We start from the raw sequence: 19,403 nt of genomic DNA, 5'->3' as shown, positions 1-19,403 counted from the left end.
CACAGACTGCAGCTGTCCCTGGGATGGACAGGGCAGTGCCTCTGCCAGCAGCTGTCAGGGGGCAGCTCACTGCAGTGAGGAAAGTATCTCTATACCACTTACTCCCCAGCTCCCCTGGGCTCTTTTAATGACAGCAAATGATTCGGGCATCTGTTTCATCAAGGAGTTGGGACCTTGGGGAAGGTTATGGCCCAAGGTTACCTAACAGTGGCCACATTTGGCTTGTGCTTCCAAAGCTTTTCAAGTCCCACTTGTCCTGTCTCAGTGCTGGCACATGCCTCAACTTCCCTGATTTGGCAGTTGTTTTGAGCTATGATGGAGCTGATAGGTAACTAAGCAGATGGGATGTCTCAGCTATATCTACTTAGGCTGCTCAACTGCCTGTTAAACTTGGTGCAGGCTCCTGGGGTGTAAGAAGGCACCAAAAATTCTCCAAGAAGCTCCAGGACTGTGAGTGTCTGAACATCTAGGCAGAAAGCGAACTGGAAGAAAGGTCTCGATTCTGGCACAACACACTCTCCATGGAAGGAGTTTCAAACGTAATTTAGCTTCCAGTGTAGTGTTTTCATTTTGAGTTAATTTTTATCCAGTATAAACAAGGTAGGGGAAAAACAAGAGGATTAGGAAGGCTGAATGGGAGGAGCGATCTGGCTGGGCTGCACAGAGCCCTCGGCTCTCCCTGGTTACCCACAGCTGGAGTGGGGCAGGGGGCTACAGTGAGGCAGCACCCTGAGCAGTGCATGGCCCTGTCCAGAGGGGCCCGGGGTGGGCTGAGGCTGAAGCAATTAGACTATGCAGGTCAGAAGGAAAGGGATGTCAGCTGAGGGGGGCCAGGAGGTTGGTACTGCCTGCTAGGATAGTAATGGGCAAACCTAAGCCAGCTCTTACAGTTTCCTTATTGCCTGCAAGTTCACTTGTTTTTCTTTCTTTTCAAAAGAGAGATAAGGAGGGGAGATGATTATTGTGAATTGAGAGGAATGTAGTGGTGAGGCAGACATCTCTTAGGAATAGATCTCAATTCATCAGAGTGACAAGAAGTCAAGTGCAAGGGGCTGGGGGTAGTTGGTGCTATGCACTACTCGTTTGATATGCTGGGAGGGGAAAAGTCTTACACTGTGTGTGGGGACCTGACCAAACAGTAGCGATACGCACATGGCCAAAGTACTTGTATGCTCAGTTTAGCTTTTGATTTTCCCTTGCCTCAGTAAAAGTGCTGTACTTGAAAGACTCTTTCTCATGAAAGAAATCACTGAGATGACACAGGTTGTGGGTAACTTTTTTTCTTTCTTTTATCTCTCATTTATCTGTCTTTTTACTCTAGGGAGCAGAGGTGATTGTTACAGCCCAGAGGAAAAGGCCCCTTTTGGTCTTCTCAGTCCTTCCTTGTCTCGAGAGCATTGCTCCCCTTAAGCATTAACTCTCAGCTGAAAGGTTGGTGGAGAGGTTGTCCCCTTTCTTGGAATGCCTTCTTTAAAAACAAGATGCATCACAGTATAAAAGTGATGCTGCCACTTCCAGAAGAGCAGGGAGTGCTCAGAGAAAACACAGCATGTTGGGAAGTGGTGCTTCCTGCACTTCTGCTCTGCCTGCTGTACCACTCCAAACATGGCTGGCCAGCAGAAGGGCCTGGTCCATTGAGTGCTTTACAGCTCGTGTCTGTGGCAGCCCTGCGTTTGCTTAGCTGTGTCACCTTCCTCTTCTCATGAACTTCCCTGGGAGGCCAGTGTCCTTCCCTGTACAAGCATTTGCAGCTGATGTGGAGATGACACATCTGCCTGTCAAGCCTCTGGACCTTAGGACTCTCCTGAGTTATTGCAGCCAGTCAGCTTACTCTGAATATGAAAAACAGATTCCTGCAGGGAATTTGGGGTTCAGAATTCTTCCCTTCTTTAATTTATTTTTCTTTAAGTAAATTGAGAGAAGTTCAGCTATTCCACTGACAGGAAACGCTGAAGGATATATCTCAAATCATTTGCTCAGATCTCCAGGGCCTGGGGGGTTATGAAATGTTTTTGCTATAGGCTCTCCACCAGCTCTGGGAAACATCTGTTCTGCATTCTGAATGCATTTTCCCAGAAGAACTTGTTTTAATAAAATCATCACTTTTTCTGTGGTTAGAAAAATCCAGTGCAATAAAGTTTTTTCTATGCTAAACAGTTTTTGACCACTAGTTAATGAGGAAGTTAAAAAGCTGTATGTAACATCGTTTGACTTATCATGTTCTTCCAGAAACTTTTCTGGTGGTCATAATATGACAGAGTTCACTAGAACTGAAACTCTGAACAGTGATGAGTGTTTAACGTTACCTGCACTACTTTGTTTTGTTGATGCTACATTGCAGTCTCTGTTCGAAATCCAGTCTCTAAGCTGTGGCTTATGACTAACATATATATTGAATGAGACTATGAAAGCAGGGTGTTCTAAGGCTTAGGTAGGGGAGGTGAAATGGTTACCAATTTTTAAAATGTATTTTTTATCACTGGGTTGTCTCCCAGTTCTGAAATGGCCTTTTGTCCACAATAAGATATATTAGAAAAAGTCTTGGTGTGGTTCAATCCACCTGAGAGCAAATAATTATGTGCACAGCCAAGTTATTCTCTGTTAAATAAGAAAAATGGGAAAATCTGGCAAAGTCCCAGTGCTCACTGTGGACTCCTTTGTACTCAACAAAGGTGATGAACGTATGGGTGGTAGCTACCTTCAAAGTTTAGCTGTGGAGCCCTTTCCCTGTGTGGACAGCAACCAGGGAAAGGGAAGGGAAAACCCAATGAACATGAAGAGATTCTTTTCTGGTCTGGAGAGGAAAACTTGTCATGGCTTGGACCTGTTCTGAAAGTGATTTTGATTTTAATGTGAAATTTTACAAATTGGGAAAAAGAGGAAGCTTCATCCCATCCAACTTCTCATGTAAGAATATTCTGTGTTCTCAAACTGCAATTGTTCAGACAACTACAATTCCTGTTGTCAGTTGGGTTTTAGACTCAAATTCTAGATAGGCATCATTTGAAAATGAAACTTGGCGTATTTCAGGGTAGACTGATGTTTTTTCTTGCTTTTGATTGAGTAACTCATCTTGCCCCAAAATAGTGTTTTCAGATAAAAGCTAGAAGACAGGTGGTGCTAAAATATTTTAGAAGTCAGCTGCTTCTCAACCTTAGAGGGACTCAACAGAAGGGTGGTAGGTATTTCTAGGCCCATTACGTGCATCCTAATTCACCACTGGGCTTCTTAGATGCTTTGCCTGGCTTTCCTCTTCTTTTTTCAGACAAGAAGGCCCTTGTGGTCCATAAACAAGTGGAAGCAAGCACAGAAGCTTTAGTTAGCAAGGGATCTGACTGCCCCTCTTTGGTAGTTCAGACTACCTAGCCTTAAAAAAAAAGGCAGAAAATGCACAGCAATAAATACCTTCAACCCTAAGTTCCACCTTGTAGAGGACAGATTTTCGAGTCTGATATATTACTAACTCTCCAAGTCCCACCCTCTCTTGTGGGAATTATGGGTACTGAATGGATTCTGCTTTCTGCTCTTTCCTCAGGTTGCACATCTTCTACCCTATGCTAGTGGGGTACAAGGGAGCTGCAAACAGTACAGTTTTGATGGCATGCTTTGTGCACTCTGTCTGTCTTAATATGTTGTCCTTTATTTTGGTTTCAGCTGAACAACTTGTACTTCTTTTAACAAAATTGGATTTTTATTTTCCTCTCCTGGAAGAGTGGGATAAACTGCTTTCTTCCCAACAATGCCCCAGCCTGCTGATTTCTGCTTCATTGGACCCTTATTTACCACCTCAGGCTGCCTCTCTAGTTCCTGAAAACAACTTTTTTTTTTTTTTTTTTTTTTTTTTGAAAAGCACCTGTTCTTCAGCCATGGTTGCAGGCATGGTGGATTTATCTCAGATTTGTGGTGCATTTAAACTACTGGACTTTTCTTTCAGTCGGCCAAACTCCCTTGGCAGTGCTGGTCTGTGAGAAACAGAAAAACAAGTTGTTGTACAAGTGCACTGTAGGTAGAAGATAAAATATTCTCAGCCTGGGCAGAGAATCTCTTGTGTGTCTCTGCCAGGTCATGTATAGAAACTAAGTTATCTAGTTAAGGAGTCAAGCAGTGTCCTACTGGGGTTGTAGCTGTTAAGCAGGACAAGGATTAAATTGCAAAAATGTGGGGGTTAAAAGAGCTTAGGAGATCCAGTACAACTCTCTGAATGGAAGCCTGATCTACCAAATTCTGTATCGTCCCTGGTAGTGGGAGAAGCAGACAGTCAGGCTGAAGAAAGGTGAGGGCTAGTCTAGCACAGCAGCCCGTGGGAAGTACTAAGGATGAAAGTGATCCGGGGGGGCTTGTTAACTGCTGGATATCCATTAAAACAGAAAGGTCAATCCTATTTTGCTCATCTCATTGCGGATTGCTGTAAGTGGTAGACCAAGCCTGCTTTCATTGGCTTTCCAGAGAGCACAATGTCAAACCAAAATCCCCCTTCTCCTCTTCAGTGTTTCCAATGATAATGGACTTCAATACATTGCATGGGCATTTCATGCTCTGGAGCAGTAACACTGGAATATGCTCTGCTCTTGGATGTGACAGAGTAGTCCAACAGAGAGGTACAACTTCAGGAACGTGTTAAAGGGGCAACAGGATCTGCACATTGTCTATAACCTATATGCAGCTGCTTCCAGATACAAGGTGCATTTCTTGGCTTCCTTATTTATTGATTATGGCATATCAGTTACTTATCTTTGTTTTTCTAGGATTCGGCATTAGTCCTCTCTTGGAAAAAGTCAGAATAGGTCTAAATGTCTGTCAAGTCACTTTAAACTTTGGAATATGTTTAGGCATCATGATGATAGGAAACATGTAAAAGCTCAAGTGAATCAGAACAGGATCTTCCAAACTTTTCATGTTTGATTCCAAAACACCCTTATGGGAGAGAAGGCTGTGGGTGCTCCCTGTGTCTATGAGTGAAATTAGTAATGTTTGAAAATATCGGGTATATCTACACACCCATATCTGGCCTTTGTGTAGTGCTCTCCCTTTTCATCAGCTACAATAAGACAAAATATGCAAAGATGTTGTAGATTTCATTAGTCACACTAGTTTATTCAAACTTCTTCTTTACATAAGAAACCAAGGCCTGCACTGATCTCTGGGAAAGAATGTGCTCCCAGCTTGGAAAAGCAGTGTGCGCAAATGGCACTGCGGCACGGCAGAGGTCAGCAGCTCGGGCACAGGAGAGGGGCCCGGCTCTAGGGTTTGGTGCCATCATTTGCAATTCAATCCCATACAGCTCCTTCTTAGGAGAACAATTCACTAAATACAGAGTTGTTCTTTTTCCCTAATTCACCATATAATTCACCTCCCAAGTTCAATTAAGAAGCAATCTGTTTGTGACTGGAAGCAAGCTGCATTTATTTAGAAATACAAAATTATCCTTTGCCTCAGCAAAGACTGCATGCCTTAATAATTCTGGTGATGAATGGCTAGTTGGGGTTTCCTTTAAATGGAATGGGATATTGTGTGAAGAATAGCATACTTCAGGGGGGCTGGGGGGGATGAGAAGTCCTGGGGATGTAAAATTTAACTGAGAAGAGGAACTTTTGTTGAGCTTGGGCTTAAGGAAGTGACGAGGTCTGGGCATGAAAGAAAACAAAGGGAAATCTTAGGATGGGACATTGAGACTCGAAAGGAGTGATAGAGTTCAGAGCAATCCATCTTGTTGAATCAGGCTTGTTTCTGTTCACACATCTAGTGGCTTTTGTCCAGTCAAGCTCTGTTAAACTATGGCACTTCCTTTGGGAGACAATCCCCTGATTTACTATGTCTCTTGGACCAGGAAGTCCTAACCTATAGCCAGCTGACAGTCTGGGCATTTTATTTTATTTTGGCTCATTTTGTTGCTGTCTTTCATCATCACTTACATGATATTCTGATTAGATATAATAATTGTTGGAGATTTGATCCTTTCAGTCCTTCTCCAAGATGTCAGGCATGTACCTTTTACCTCTTGGAGTGGCTGGAGAAGGATTTGAAAGAAGCCAGTTCCACAGCAAAGGAGAGTTTTCTAGCTGGCAAAGCAAGGCTGGTTCAATGCCTGGAATGTGTCCAGCTGTCTTGAAAGTGAGACATCTTGGAAGTGTCCACACCACATCCAGCAGTGCTGCACGACTATAACAGTATCTTCCTTTCTGCATGTGGTGGTTTATCATGCTCTTCGTGCTTTACCTTGCCACCAAGACGCATAAACTTGCTTTTGCTAACACCTCTGCAGAGATCAGCTCATTCGGCCTCCGTTCTGCTCGGAGGATTCACGATACCAAGTTAGGGAAGGAGGAAGAGAGATAACAGTGGTCATATCAGCACCACCTTCTTAAGGCTGAAATGTAGTCAGTGCCAGTTTTATTTATCTGTTATACATCTTACTGTCTCATGTGTTGTGCTCACTCACCCTAGGCACCATTTTTGAGTTTTCCTTCCTACTACAGTGACCATGGAGAGCTTCCCTGCCAAAGAGATTGTAGTTGGTTTTCCATGTTGGGTCTGTGGCTGTTCAGTGGCTTGCTGCCCCAGGTTTCCTTTGAAACAGAAGTGTGAACAAGATATTATTTGTTCTACTCAGTTTCTGGAAGGGGATGACATTTTAAATATTTTTCTGAGGCAGAATGGGTACGGTATTGAGGGAAGATCCTATTTTTACATCATAAAATCCAAAAAACCTAAAATTGAGTACTGGTCTATTGACAAGTACCGCAGTACCTTAGTGGTAAAAGACAGGTAGGGACTATAGACAGGGGACCCTGTCTCCCTTCCCTAGCAGTGTGATTTCACTGGTGGGGAGAGGGAGCAGCACTGCCCTCTGGAAGAAAAGAGGAGGTTAGGCACAGTGCTGGTACAAAGACGCCATGGAACTGCTATGGCTTCTGTGCCCAATAGCTGTGACATTAAGCAGTCAAATCCCTCCTCCAGCTTGTTTGTGTCTTGTGCATCACAGTGACATCATGAGTTGGTTTTCCACAAGGACATAGGAAAGCCAGGCAGGAAGGCACTCACAGTGGGACAAACCAGTTTTGTTTTGGGGACTGAGCTGGAGGAAGCCATGTCCATAGTCAAGCTGGGGACCTCTGTGTGCCTAGCAGGGCAGTTCCAAAAGAGAGGGGTATTCGGTGCTGGATGAAGGACAAGAAATATCCAGGGACTAACAACGCAGTTCTTCCTGCTTTGGTAGCCAGTATGTATTAACATCACAGAGAAGGACTTTTATTTTCAGATTAAAATGAATTCAGGCCAGATGTATTGAGTTGATAAGAGTGTACTTGTATGAATGTAGATCATTATTTGCCTTGACAGTGTCCCTTTTTTAATTTGAGATTTAATAGTGGTAATTACTATTGCTACCATCCTTGTATAGTTCCAGTTCTCAGTAAATCTCCATGAAATTCGCCTTCCCTAGAAGAGACTTTCTGCCTATTCAGCGTATGCAGAAACTAAGAAATGGGATGGTAATGGTGTCACTGCTGGCTAGGAACAAATCCAGGAAAAGAGGACAGCCTTATCAGGCATTTAGTCCCTACTCCCTGTACAGGGAAACCAGACAGTTTCTGTGGCCAGCAAACCCCCAAATGGCATCACTGATAGCTGCTGTCCTTTCCACATCAGAGCTCTGCCAGCCAACTCACCAGACGTCTCTGCTCTTTTTTCCTTTGCAGGAGGCCTGGGAGAACAGTCTCTTGAGTCAAGTGAGAATGCCACTTCAACTGATCGTAGTAACAAAGCAGTTAAAAAGGGTAATGTGGTACCCCACCCAGACCTTTGGGTATCTTTTATTTACTTTTTTACCCCCTGTAAAAACATACTTTGTCCTGTTATGTACATGTGTGTGTCTCTGTGCCTGGAAGAACAGCCCTACTCAGGCATCTGCATTTGTTGCTGTTGGTGGACTCTGAAAGGGTGGGTTTGCCTTGTATAGTGTGGTGGGTTGACCCCAGCCAGAAGCCAAGCACCCAGTCACTGTTCCCCTCCTCCAGCAGGATAGGTGAGAGAGCAGGAAAAGCAAAAGTGAGAAAACCCATTGGCTGAGATAAAGACAGTTTATAAAGTGAATGAAAGAGAAAAAAATAAACAAACCAAGTGATATAAAGACAACTAATGCCCATCCACAAGCAGCTCCTGCTAGAAGGGCATGTCAGGCCTCTCCAGGGACCACTGCAAATTAAAGTTGTTAAAGGCTGAAAATTTTAGCAGGAATTTGGAACCATCAAGAGCTCTAGCAGGATTGCTGCAAAGAATTTACTCGAGAAGGTGTGTTACTGGCAAGGGATGGAAGCATTGATGATACAGAAGTGTGAACCCAGGGTCCTTTGTGCAGAGCTCCTGATGCACCAGGCACAGGAGAGCACGGGGCAGATAACTCCTTGCTTGGCTTTGCTGGCAGAAGCTGTCTGTGTGCAAATCCACTGAGATTTTGGGCAGCCCCAGGAGCAGTTTTTGAATGGAAGACAAGACTACTTCTGTCTTGAGACCCTCTCTCTTCTTCTGACTGTAGCCCTCATAATGCCGGTGCCTGTGCTGGTGTCTGGTACCAGCAGTACCAGATGTATGCAAAGAAGGGGAAGGTGGTTCTTTTACTGGGAGAACCCCCATCCTCAGAGCATCTGCCTTCCAGGATCCAGCAGCTGGCTTAGGGATGGGGCAGCTTCTGAAATGCCAGATGCAGCTGGCACGCCAGGGAGGTGCTCAGGAGGAAGAGGAACAAAAAGCAAATTCCCATCTTTGTCCTGCAGCTCAGAGCAAGGTCTTCAGCAGGAAGGGCTGGACCTGGTGAAGCAGGAGAGAGGGTTTAAAGTTCATTCTTTTCACCTCCCTACACTGTCTGAATTTCCTTCCCATTGTTTTCATCCCCTCAGCCTTGACAGTAGTGATTTGCTTACCGCTACCTCAGCTGGAGGGATGAATGGGAGAAGAGGCTCTCAGCAGGCCCTCTAGTCACTAGAGGAAGGTCTTAGCAGGACTTGTGCTTTTTCATAATCCAGTAGCCCATGTCCCTTACTTTGGAGGCAAAGCTGTAGCCGGTCTTGCTGATTTACATACAAATCACAAGACTGCAGCAGGAGCTTAGATCTGCCCTCTTGGGCTTCAGAGAGGTCCACCAGCACTGGGGAGCCACCATCAGCAGTGCTGCTCCTTAAGGTGACAAGGAAGTTCACCTTGGTGTGACCCTTTAGGCCAGCACTCTCTGAAGGCATAGCAACCCCTGTACTCTGTTATTCCTTTGCCCACATCCAGCTAATGCGTTGGCTGTGCAATACAAGCAGCTCTTCTTAGAAGTGGTGTGTCTACACAGTCCTTACACATGTTAGTAAAGCCCAGCTGGACTATGGCTGCTTTGAGGTTTGAGTTTCCCATGGCATAACAAATAGGGGGTGAACAGCCAGGAAGCTTAGAGTAGAGGATATTTTCTCTGGGTCAGACCCACATCACATTAAAGGTGCAACTCATGTAGGCATAACCACTATGTAAGCCGAGCTGCAGCAGGACAGATGCAGGGCAAGGTACAAGGTCTGCCTAGAAGCCTGTGTGAATCCTCTGGCAGGTTTTAAGGTGAGCACTGAGCACCACACAGCCAGGGCTCTTTATAAAAAGAAATGTGTTCTGCTTTCCCTTTTGTATTTTTGCTCCTTTTCATTACAATGAAGAGAATCAGCATGGATGGAGATTTGTGCCTCAGCTTTTCCATCCTGAGCATCCCTCCTCCAGCAGAGACTGTCTGATCTTTGCAGATTTCCAAACCACCCGAGACCTGGTATGTGAAACCAAAGTAATACTTTGAGTACAGGTTTCAGTGTAAGAAGTCTGTCACATTCTTCCAAAGCCAGCTCGAATGAGTAGTTGTTGCTGTTGTGAAGTCAGCCCTAATAGAACAAATTTCTGCAGATCTGGGTGAGTAGGGCATGTTGAGAATGTACAGTGATGCCTGGGCTTGTTTGATCCCTGCCTCCTGTTCCCCTTGTTTAAGTACTGTGCCCCCACCTAAGAAGTTGCTGTTGCAGAGAGTGAGTGGCTGGAGACAGGGAAGGATGTCCTTTTATGCCTTTATGGGAGAATGGGTTTGGCATAGTGCTCAAAGGCTCAAAGACAAGAAGGGTCAGTTTTCTACAGATTAACTAAGTCCCAAAAAATCACTGGAAAATCTGGCTATCACTTCTGGTTTGGTTTAACACCTTGCTTTTTCTTTTTATCTTTTTTCTAAAGCTCCAGGATACTGGTGGAACTAAAGAGAATTTAAATGGTGTTGCCACTCTGTCTTGCAGACAGCAAGCAGAACACAACGCTTGCAAGGAGACCGAAGAGGAAGGAATATGAAGATGAGTCTGGGATGGATACACACTCCTCTCCCAGAGTGCGCAGGGCAACCACATCCAGGGCTGAGAGAATCTGGCCAGGCGGGGTCATCCCTTATGTGATCGGGGGAAATTTCACTGGTCAGTAGTGAAAATATTGCTCCCTGTTTGCTCAGGGGGGTGTGTCTCAAAACGTGTGAGAAATCTCTGGAGCAGTTTTCCCACAAATTACTTGAGTCCTTGGGAATCTCTCTCCTGAGGTAGAGTGGTTGCACAAGGAACTGTTGGAAAGGTTGACTGTTGCCATATCCAGATTGAAATCCATTAGAGATTTTCCTGAAAGCCAAGCCTTCACTGTTTGCTCTTCTCTATTTCAGGAACCCAAAGAGCTATCTTTAAGCAAGCAATGAGGCACTGGGAGAAGCACACTTGTGTGACATTTGTGGAGAGAACTGACGAAGAGAGCTTCATTGTGTTCACGTACAGAACATGTGGGTAAGTGATACACGCGTTCCCTGCAGCTGTCTGTACAGCAAACTGTGACAAATGGCTTTGACCAATGGCTACATTGGAGAATACATCACAAAGATGCAATTGGTCACTTTCAGTAAGGATAGCTAGGATTGTTTAGTATTTGCTCAGAAGGTGCTAAGCCTTTCTGGATTCTTTTTCCTGGGATAACACTTAAGAGTGTATATATATGCATTTTTACAGATATACACTCTTTTCTTTATGTTTTCTTTATACATAAATGTAAGTATGTGAGTATAGTGTATACAACTGTGGGCCTGTCCTGAACCCTGCCAGATGCCACCCTGTGTTTCCGTGTTTCAGACTTCCCCAATTCACTGATGTGCTGCATGGGTTTGTGTGTTTTCTTTTCCAGATGTTGCTCATATGTGGGTCGACGAGGAGGGGGCCCTCAGGCTATATCCATTGGAAAGAACTGTGACAAGTTTGGCATTGTGGCTCATGAGCTGGGTCATGTGGTAGGTTTCTGGCATGAACACACACGGCCTGACAGGGACCAGCATGTCACGATCATCAGAGAGAACATACAGCAAGGTAAAATTGCACTTCGGGTTATTCCACCTGGCTTTTGGGTGGGTAGAAACCTTTCTTGCTAGACCAGGGTGGAAAACCCTGGTGGTCCATGAGCTGGGATGGACAAAAAGAAATATTGCTAGTCCTTGTCTAGAATAAGCGTCAAAATAGATGAATGACTAGACATTTTGGACCTCCAGTTGAAATTGCTGGAACACAGGAGCATATCCCTTTCATTTCAGGCTCCCAGAGGTAAAGTCTTTTTTTTTTTTTTTTTAATCCTCTCTTTAAGTGATTTGTTTCTGTTCCTTTTTGTTTGTCATCACAGGTCAAGAGTACAACTTTTTAAAGATGGAAGCTGGGGAAGTGAACTCACTAGGAGAGACCTATGACTTTGACAGCATCATGCACTATGCTAGGAACACATTCTCCAGGTGATAATCCAAGGTTACATGTCCTTAGGACTATTTTTGGTAGTTGTGGTTGGCTCTGAGGGATAAGTAGAGCCTAGAATCTCTATGATCTATTGTAGAGATATGTGGCAGTAGAGATATGCAGCAGTGAGCTCTGCTGCATTGCAAAGCATGAAAAATATTTGAAAAAGCAAGGTGAGTGCAGTATTGTGAACTCCTGTTTTCCTCTTCCCACTAAATTCACTCAGTAACAATATTGGTAATCTCAGAGACCTTCTAAAGCCACGTTAACACTCTTTGCAACCTTTCCAGGCAGCACATGTGTATCCGTGTGTGTGTCTGCCCACATGCAAGGGGGGTAATGCTAAAACAAGCTTGGAATCTCTTGGTTGTCCAGCTTATGCTTTGGAGTCACAGTATTGCCTTCAGAGTCTCCAGTGGCTTTGCCAAGGGAAAATTCAACTCTAGATCATGATCTTTAATTACTTGAGTATTTTTTTTTTTACCATTTATGCATGTTCTTTAGATCATGGCCTCTGCAGCTGTGTGGTTCTCTGTGAGTGGGTTTTTCATGGAGAAGTTATCAGTACTGTCCCAACTAACTGTCCAATTTCTGTGTAGGCTATTTGCCCTTGACTATCATCTCATCCCTCCAGATGAAGCCCATTTTCTGATCAAACTACTCTGCTGGATAGAGAGGTGAAATAAACATAGTTATTTATGTCCTGGACTTGAAATGAGAGTTACTGAATGATCAGCTTCATTTTGCTGCATTATTTGAAGGGTTTTTTCATAAATCCCCCTATTGTTCTTTCACAAGAACTCTCTAACACTACATACTATGAGTAAAGGGGTTTGGAAGGCAGAGTGGAAATATTCACACTCTTGACAACTTTTTGTTTCAAAAAATGAAAGGTGTCTTTGGGGCTTTTTAAACTTTCTCATTTCCCAGTTATATGAAAGGGCCAAGCCTGTTGTTTTGTGCTTTTGTTTCTGCAGCTTCACATCAACCAGTGGAAAATTATCACTGCTACTTGTTCTGGCAGGAGGAGATGGTGGCTGGGCAAGGGTGTCTTGCATCCTTCAGAGATTTCTTTGGATCAGATATCCAAAGCAAACAATTTTTCTTCCCTTGAGGCATCTGCTGGACCCTTCCAGCATTTGCTAAACTCTAAATGGTTAGAATTGTCTTGCACAAAAGCAGGATTAAGTTATTACTGCCATTTATTTTGTGGATGCTTTTGAGTCTGTGTCTCCTGAAAACCAGAGTCCTTCAGAGCACTGCTGGACCAAAATGGGATAAAAATGGCAAGAGACCTTCTAAATTTAAATTGGTGCTTGATAAGATTGTTCAGTCTGTTTTCTTTAAGTCCTTTGTCTCTGTGACTCACCCTCACCTCAGGAGCAGTCTTTGTGCAGTAATTGAACTGAGCACTAAGTGCCTCTGTGGGCTAATTGTGCTCTCACCAGAAATAGGCAGTGCTGGGAACAGGCTTTTACTTTACCAAGACCTGTCTTGACATCCGCTCCCCTAAGGGAACGATGCTTTGACCGGTCAGTAGAGATTGGTGGGTGTATGCACGTCTTCTGCCCACCTTACTGAGCTTTGTGAGTGCTGGCCAATTGCAACCCAAACTGATGAAAGCACAGAGCCCATGAAGATATTAAGTTCCAGCAAGATTCATTAAGATCAGTGGGTAGGAAAGGGAGAGAGTCCCTGTATGACCCTGCAGGGGAAGGGCTGCAGTGGGTGTGTTAATACATTAGGACAACAGAAAGCCCATGTAAGAGGATGGTATGAGCACCTGACCAGCAGAGATGAGATATGTGAGTGAGAAGGAGGGGAAGGGCACAGAGCCATGTCTGTGACTTACTCTCTTGTAGCAATTCTTACCTGACACTTAGCATAACCTTGTTGGTTTTAACTTCTGCCAGTATTGATGATAGCAAATCATACAGTGTTTGCCATGGGCAAGTGCTGCTGTAAATCCTGGGCCCTTTTTTGTTCTAAACTTTGTAGATAGGATAGAAAAGTACAGTTTTTCTGAGACACAATGAGTCCTAGCAGTGGAAATTATTTCCAGGCATACTTTTGAGAATTGCTGTAGGAGTCACTCCTCCTTTTCATTTCAACAGCAGAACACATTCCTCATTTGTGTCTGTGGCTAATAGGAATAGGAGTGTGGCACAAAAGACTGTAATGACAGCAGTAACAAGTTTTTACCATGGGAATTTCTGTTCTTATCTATATCTGAAAGTTGCCTGTTTTGCAGAATGTGGCTGCAGGCTTTCATTTCCTCGTGCATTCCTTACAGACATGGCAGCAATCTAAACTGAATATTACTGTCTCATTAAACAATTTATTTTACAGTTGTCAAGGCCCATAAACGGCAGCTTAGCAATAAGAAAAGTTTAAACCTCCACAGAGCCCTAAGCAAATAGTAAGCTACCTTAATTTACTAAGCTGCCTGCTAATAGAAATGGCAGCACATTACGTTTGGAGTTACAAAACAGGGTGCAGGTAGCACTGCCTGCATGCCAAGGGACATCTTCTTGATGTATTTGCAATGCACCATCCTAATCCTGCACAAGATGTATACACATCCTCCACAGGTTTTACTGCATTGCCTCTCTTCTGCACATGGGGATATAAATACAGAGTTGGAACAAAAGGTAGCTGCCTGTAGCTGGGTCCTTGAATATCTGCTTCCTTGAGTGTTGTTTAAGCACCTCTATCTGTTGCCCTATCTATTGGGGCATGGATGTTTAGCATTTATTGAGATCAGTTGATAATTTCATAACACTGTCATGGTGCTTTACACATTCAGGGTACTTTGTGGATGCTCATGACTCTGCTGAGTTCTTTTAATGGTAAAATGAGAGGAACTATACTTACTGCTTCGTAATTGGGAATCACATTCAGCAATATATGTGAAAGGAGTCCAAAATTCAGTTGGAGAAAAAAGCAAAACCAAAAATCTTACTGCCCTACCTGAGAGTACGGCCTTCTGAAAGAAAATGGCAGGTAATAAGGGTAATGTGAAGTTGTGAGTTATTTGCATTGTGTGAGCAATGCCCTAGATGAATGCTATGTGCAGAAAGCTGAGGGCTATGAGTAAACAGTTGTGAGGGCTGGAATGGGAAAAAGAATCAAAAGTTTGTCTGTGCAAGTGGTGGTTTTTCTGTTGAACTCTGTCATTCTTCTCTGGTTGACCTTGGAGATCTGCAGAAATCATTTCAGAGGCCACAGAAGTATGTCCCTGCCAAATGCCAAGTTCTTCTGTGAACTCCCGAGGAGGCTTGAAAATGTACTTTGAGCAAACTGACCTGTTTCTCTGTTTGTGGTGTTTCTGGAATTGGAGGATTTATTTCTAATACATAAACTTCAATAAATTCAGCCCAAGGCATGCAGCTGGTGTGTAGAATACCAGACTGAATTTATAAATCAAAATTTGATGGACTCGCCTCAGATCTTTTAAGTACCAATTTTGGTGCTGATGAGGAATTTTTCTATTGCAGAAAAAAAACAACATCTCCCATGCAAGAGTTGATTCCAGTTTTTAAAACTCCCAACACTCCCACCACCCCTTGGACAATATGTTTCATAGAATGATATTTTCTATTAGCTGTGATACAAATACTCTGCTTGCAGTATTTATTTAAAATTAAACCAGTGTGAAAAAAGCCCTCTAAAACTCCTTCCCAAGGCTCTTACACAGGTGAACAGCCCAATGAACGGATTTACTTGTTCACTTAGTGCGTTACCCATACTTGAAGACTCTTGTATCAGGATTAGGCAGCACTAAAATTATTGCTTCTGCCCTGATTTCCTGTGGGACTCTATGGACAGTTGTATCCTGTCCTGCAGAAGGAGCAGTCTGCCTCACTGACCTGATGCTGAAGTTAAGCTCACTGTTAGCCTCGGCAGCCCCAAGCCTGTTAGACATTCAGGGGTGCAGTGAAAGGGTTCCTGTGGACTGGACAGCCTGCCTGCAAGAGCTTGGACTCCATCAACCTGGAGTTTAGGTTTATGTCTCCCTCCCTCCCTGAAGTCCTAATTCTCTCTTGGGGGGTTTCTCTTGCATGCAAGCTCTTGCTTGGATTCGTGGAGTGCATTTTAATAGAAGTAAGGCCTGAGCTTAAATCCTTCACTGGACTGAGATCAGAAGTACTGTAAAGAGTTCCTGAGTACGAAGCACATGGAAGAAATAGTAGCAAGTAAAAAGAGGCAGACAGAAATGGAGTTACTAGCTTGGAAACTTGTGCAGAACAAGGGTAGAGCACTTGATCTTTTCCTCTTGTCTATGGCAGGCACAGTCATTACCAGCCCAACCTAATCTGCTACTGAACAAACTCCCCTTTCCTCCTTTGGCTTAAACATTCAGCCTGTGCTTGTGCTGAGCCAGATGTGCCATGAACCTTCTGCAAGAATATTTAATTCCTTTTTCTGATTTATGGCAAGGAATGTGTCTATACTCAAGCAGAGGCAGCAGCAATCTTGGGACATCAAAGAGGAATTTACTGGCTTGGCGGACTTGCCTGTACATTTGGAAGCTGTCTGCTATAGTGAGAAGGCTGTCTGGAGACATGCAGTTATCACAAGTTGCATCACTCTTACTTGTTAGCATGGAAGATAGGGTCATGGGGATGGGGCGTGGGAGGCCTGCCAGGATTACCTTCTATGCATTGTGTTCTTTTCCCTGTTTCACTGCTCTGTGTCTCTCTGTTCTTCCCTTTAGAGGGGTTTTCCTCGACACCATCCTCCCCCGTCGTGATGACAATGGGGTCCGGCCAACTATTGGGCAGCGTATTCGCCTGAGTCAGGGAGACATCGCTCAGGCAAGGAAGTTGTACAAATGCCCAGGTAAATATGGCTTGTGGAGATGGCTCCAGCTTTATTGTAGATATATGGTTTATCTGGAAGGCATTGTAGTTCAAGAGTACCTTAACGATCCCTTTGAGGAAAGAGACTCGGGAAACAGACTATCAAATGCTTCAGGCTGAAGCTCTGGGAGAAGTGAACTTGCCTAACATGTGTCTCCTATTAGTACTTTGCCAGTGTTCTGGTTTGGTTTAGGGCTTCAGGTTGGTCCAGTGTAGGCTCTGTTCACAGAAAATTAAATCAGTGTACAAGACCACAGAGTGGGGACTAGGAGTTATCAAAGTGGCAGAAGGATATCTGGTAGACTGAGGTCTCTACACACCATCAAATATCTGTTGTAATTTATATAGTCGTTGTCCCAGAAATGAGCCTTAAGTGTGTCTCTGTGATTATGGTGTGTTGCTTGGGAGATAACGTGGAAGAAAGCTATAAGATGCTGATTTGTGAAACATCCAGTTGGGTGCTGGAAGCTGGTGCTTTGGACCATTCAGGAATGGGCTGAATCCCTCTTTCTGCTGCCAAAGGGTTGATAGACTGGGAACAGCTTTGATAGAGAACCCATCTATGTAAGTGTGACATACTAAATACCAAGGTCCTACTTTGTATGGGGACTGGAAAGATTGACAAAAAGAACATTGGGGTCACAGGTATGACTGGGAGATTAGATTTATCCATCAGAACAAGAGAATGCTTTTAAATTGGAGACAATGAAAGTTTATGCCACTGTTTTAGCTGAATATTTTAATAGAGAAAACCAGATTTCAGAGAAGCAATCTGTCAAACTTAAGGACAGGCTGAGCATGAGAATGCAAACAGAGGTTTCAAGCAAAGGTGGCACCCAGTCTGGTGCCTGTGGCATGGACTGCAGTGGCTGGGAAGAGACTGGAATTGGTGTGATGCTTGGAGGTAGAAAATTTAACAAACTATTGAATTTCTGCAGTTTATCAACATCCATGAGAAGATACTGGAGAATGAGAGAGTTACCCTAGTTTTGCAGAATTACTCTGTAACTTTTATAATAATACAGGGAAGTAAAACAGGACTTTTGCAAGCATAGCCTAGAAGGTTATCTTAATGGGTTGATCTGGCCAGCAAGTAGTTCAGTTGAGAGTGGCTTTGATCAAAAACCTAATATGATCATAATTGATTACTCCTCTAGAAATAAACATATCACAAAGAGAGGGGAAGAGGATGAGGGCTAAGTTTTACCGGAATACAGAGTCACATCTTAAGTAAGTAGGTGGCTAGCACTGCTCTGTAAACCATTTGTGAGGCCACGGAGAGTGGTGGATAGCTGGTGCGCAAATCCGCTGCTTCTCTGTATCCATGTACAGGTCAGAAAGTATGGGTTCATAAGGGTCTAGAATGAATTCTGAGAACTTCAGAGTCCATATGTTTGGGAATCACTGCTTTTAGCTTATAGTGGGTAGTATAACTTTCTTAGGTGTGTTAGTTCTAATTAACTTTTTTTTTCTTTTTACCACCCATAATTATCTCTAAATTGCTTTTGGTAGAACAAAACACTGTTCTTGAGAAATTATCTCATTGATTAGTTTAGGGGTTGATTTGTTTTGCACTATGTTTTTTGATTGAGTCAGAATTAATCCAAACAGGCTTCCATAGCTGGAAGAATCAACTACAGATTTAGATTTCTTGAGGCAAGCTGAAAAGCCACTTTGGCCTGAGGTTAAAGTTAAACTAAAAGCTACAAAGCAACATTCTTTAAAATGAGGACCCTTCTGAGTCTCAAGTTTTCCACTTCCAAAGTAGAACTTTCCTACTTATTTTTTTCCACAAAGCTTTAGCAGAGGTTATTGCAGTTCAGAACGTATTTGGCAGCAAAATGATTAGAGCTTTAAGCCTACTAAACAATTTTTTTTTCAAATATCTGTTGTTCTGTTTTGGTTTTCTTTTTCTCTTTGCATCAAAATTTATACTCAAGTTGCACCTGAAAGGAGGTGCAGTATATTTAATGACATTAACATCTTCATCTGCCATTTGAGTCTGTAGCTTGAAAAGTTCTGTACCTCTGCAAAATACAAAGCGGGAGAGTTCAAAACCAAAGGGCTTCAACTGTGTGTTCAAGCAGGGTCTGAATGAGACTTTAAGTTGAGGACACTTTGTTCAGTAGTCAAGCTGAGGATTTTTAGGTAAAGTGCAGCAACATCATTCAAAAGTTGAATGGCAGATAGCTTCCCTTCTAGAAAGAGAGTCTCCATCTGACAATACCTTATAATATCTCTCCAAAAAAAGAGCTAGTATGATGGAGGATGAGTTACAAGTATGCACTGGTATGAGCCAGAACAACTGCTGTGTCTGTTGTAAGAAACAGGGCTCTCCAACTTCATTAGATTGGAGCTCATGTGGCTGCTACAGTTAGGGCTTGCTTAGCTTGTCCATTCTAAAACCCTGCTGTTTTAAATTGCTCTTAATTCCCCAAAGCTTATACCTGCTGGGTTAAAGTTAGTGCCAAGCCAGGTGAAACAATATGAAATTTGCTGAAGGAATTTGTGGAAGGCAAGATGCAATCTGCTACATAGTAGTTAATGCTGGATTTGTTATGGCTGCATGGTTGAGGATTTGATGACTATAGTCTCCACAAAAGACTTTAAAAAAACTCATCCTGCTATCTTGTGCTGAGCTAAAGGAAAGAGGCCTGTGTGGCCATTCAGGAACGGTTAAAATATAAACTGAAAATGGTCAAACTATAAATTGAGAATGATCCTGCATTATATC

At 43.4% G+C, this 19,403-nt stretch overlaps 1 protein-coding gene across 4 annotated transcripts in view; it reads left to right on the top strand.

The window, feature by feature from the left end:
• The window catches only part of TLL2 (tolloid like 2), a 90,751-nt gene that overhangs the window by 43,239 nt on the left and 28,109 nt on the right, over positions 1–19,403 (top strand). For 2 of the 4 annotated variants that reach the window (XM_017807204.1, XM_017807201.1), the window contains 6 exons: positions 7,698–7,775; positions 10,299–10,469; positions 10,706–10,823; positions 11,215–11,393; positions 11,701–11,806; positions 16,525–16,649. In XM_017807204.1, coding sequence (XP_017662693.1) covers positions 7,698–7,775; positions 10,299–10,469; positions 10,706–10,823; positions 11,215–11,393; positions 11,701–11,806; positions 16,525–16,649 — 777 coding nt within the window. Of the gene's footprint in view, positions 1–7,697; positions 7,776–9,646; positions 9,791–9,812; positions 9,928–10,298; positions 10,470–10,705; positions 10,824–11,214; positions 11,394–11,700; positions 11,807–16,524; positions 16,650–19,403 lie in introns of those variants that run through there. The other 2 variants (XM_017807202.1, XM_017807203.1) reach the window with 2 other exon arrangements.

Source organism: Lepidothrix coronata, unplaced genomic scaffold (genome assembly GCF_001604755.1).
Source record: "Lepidothrix coronata isolate B3197 unplaced genomic scaffold, Lepidothrix_coronata-1.0 Scaffold17, whole genome shotgun sequence".
NCBI lineage: Eukaryota > Metazoa > Chordata > Aves > Passeriformes > Pipridae > Lepidothrix > Lepidothrix coronata.
The sequence above is the reverse complement of the archived record's forward strand: the minus strand, read 5'-3'. Positions and strand labels throughout refer to the sequence as shown.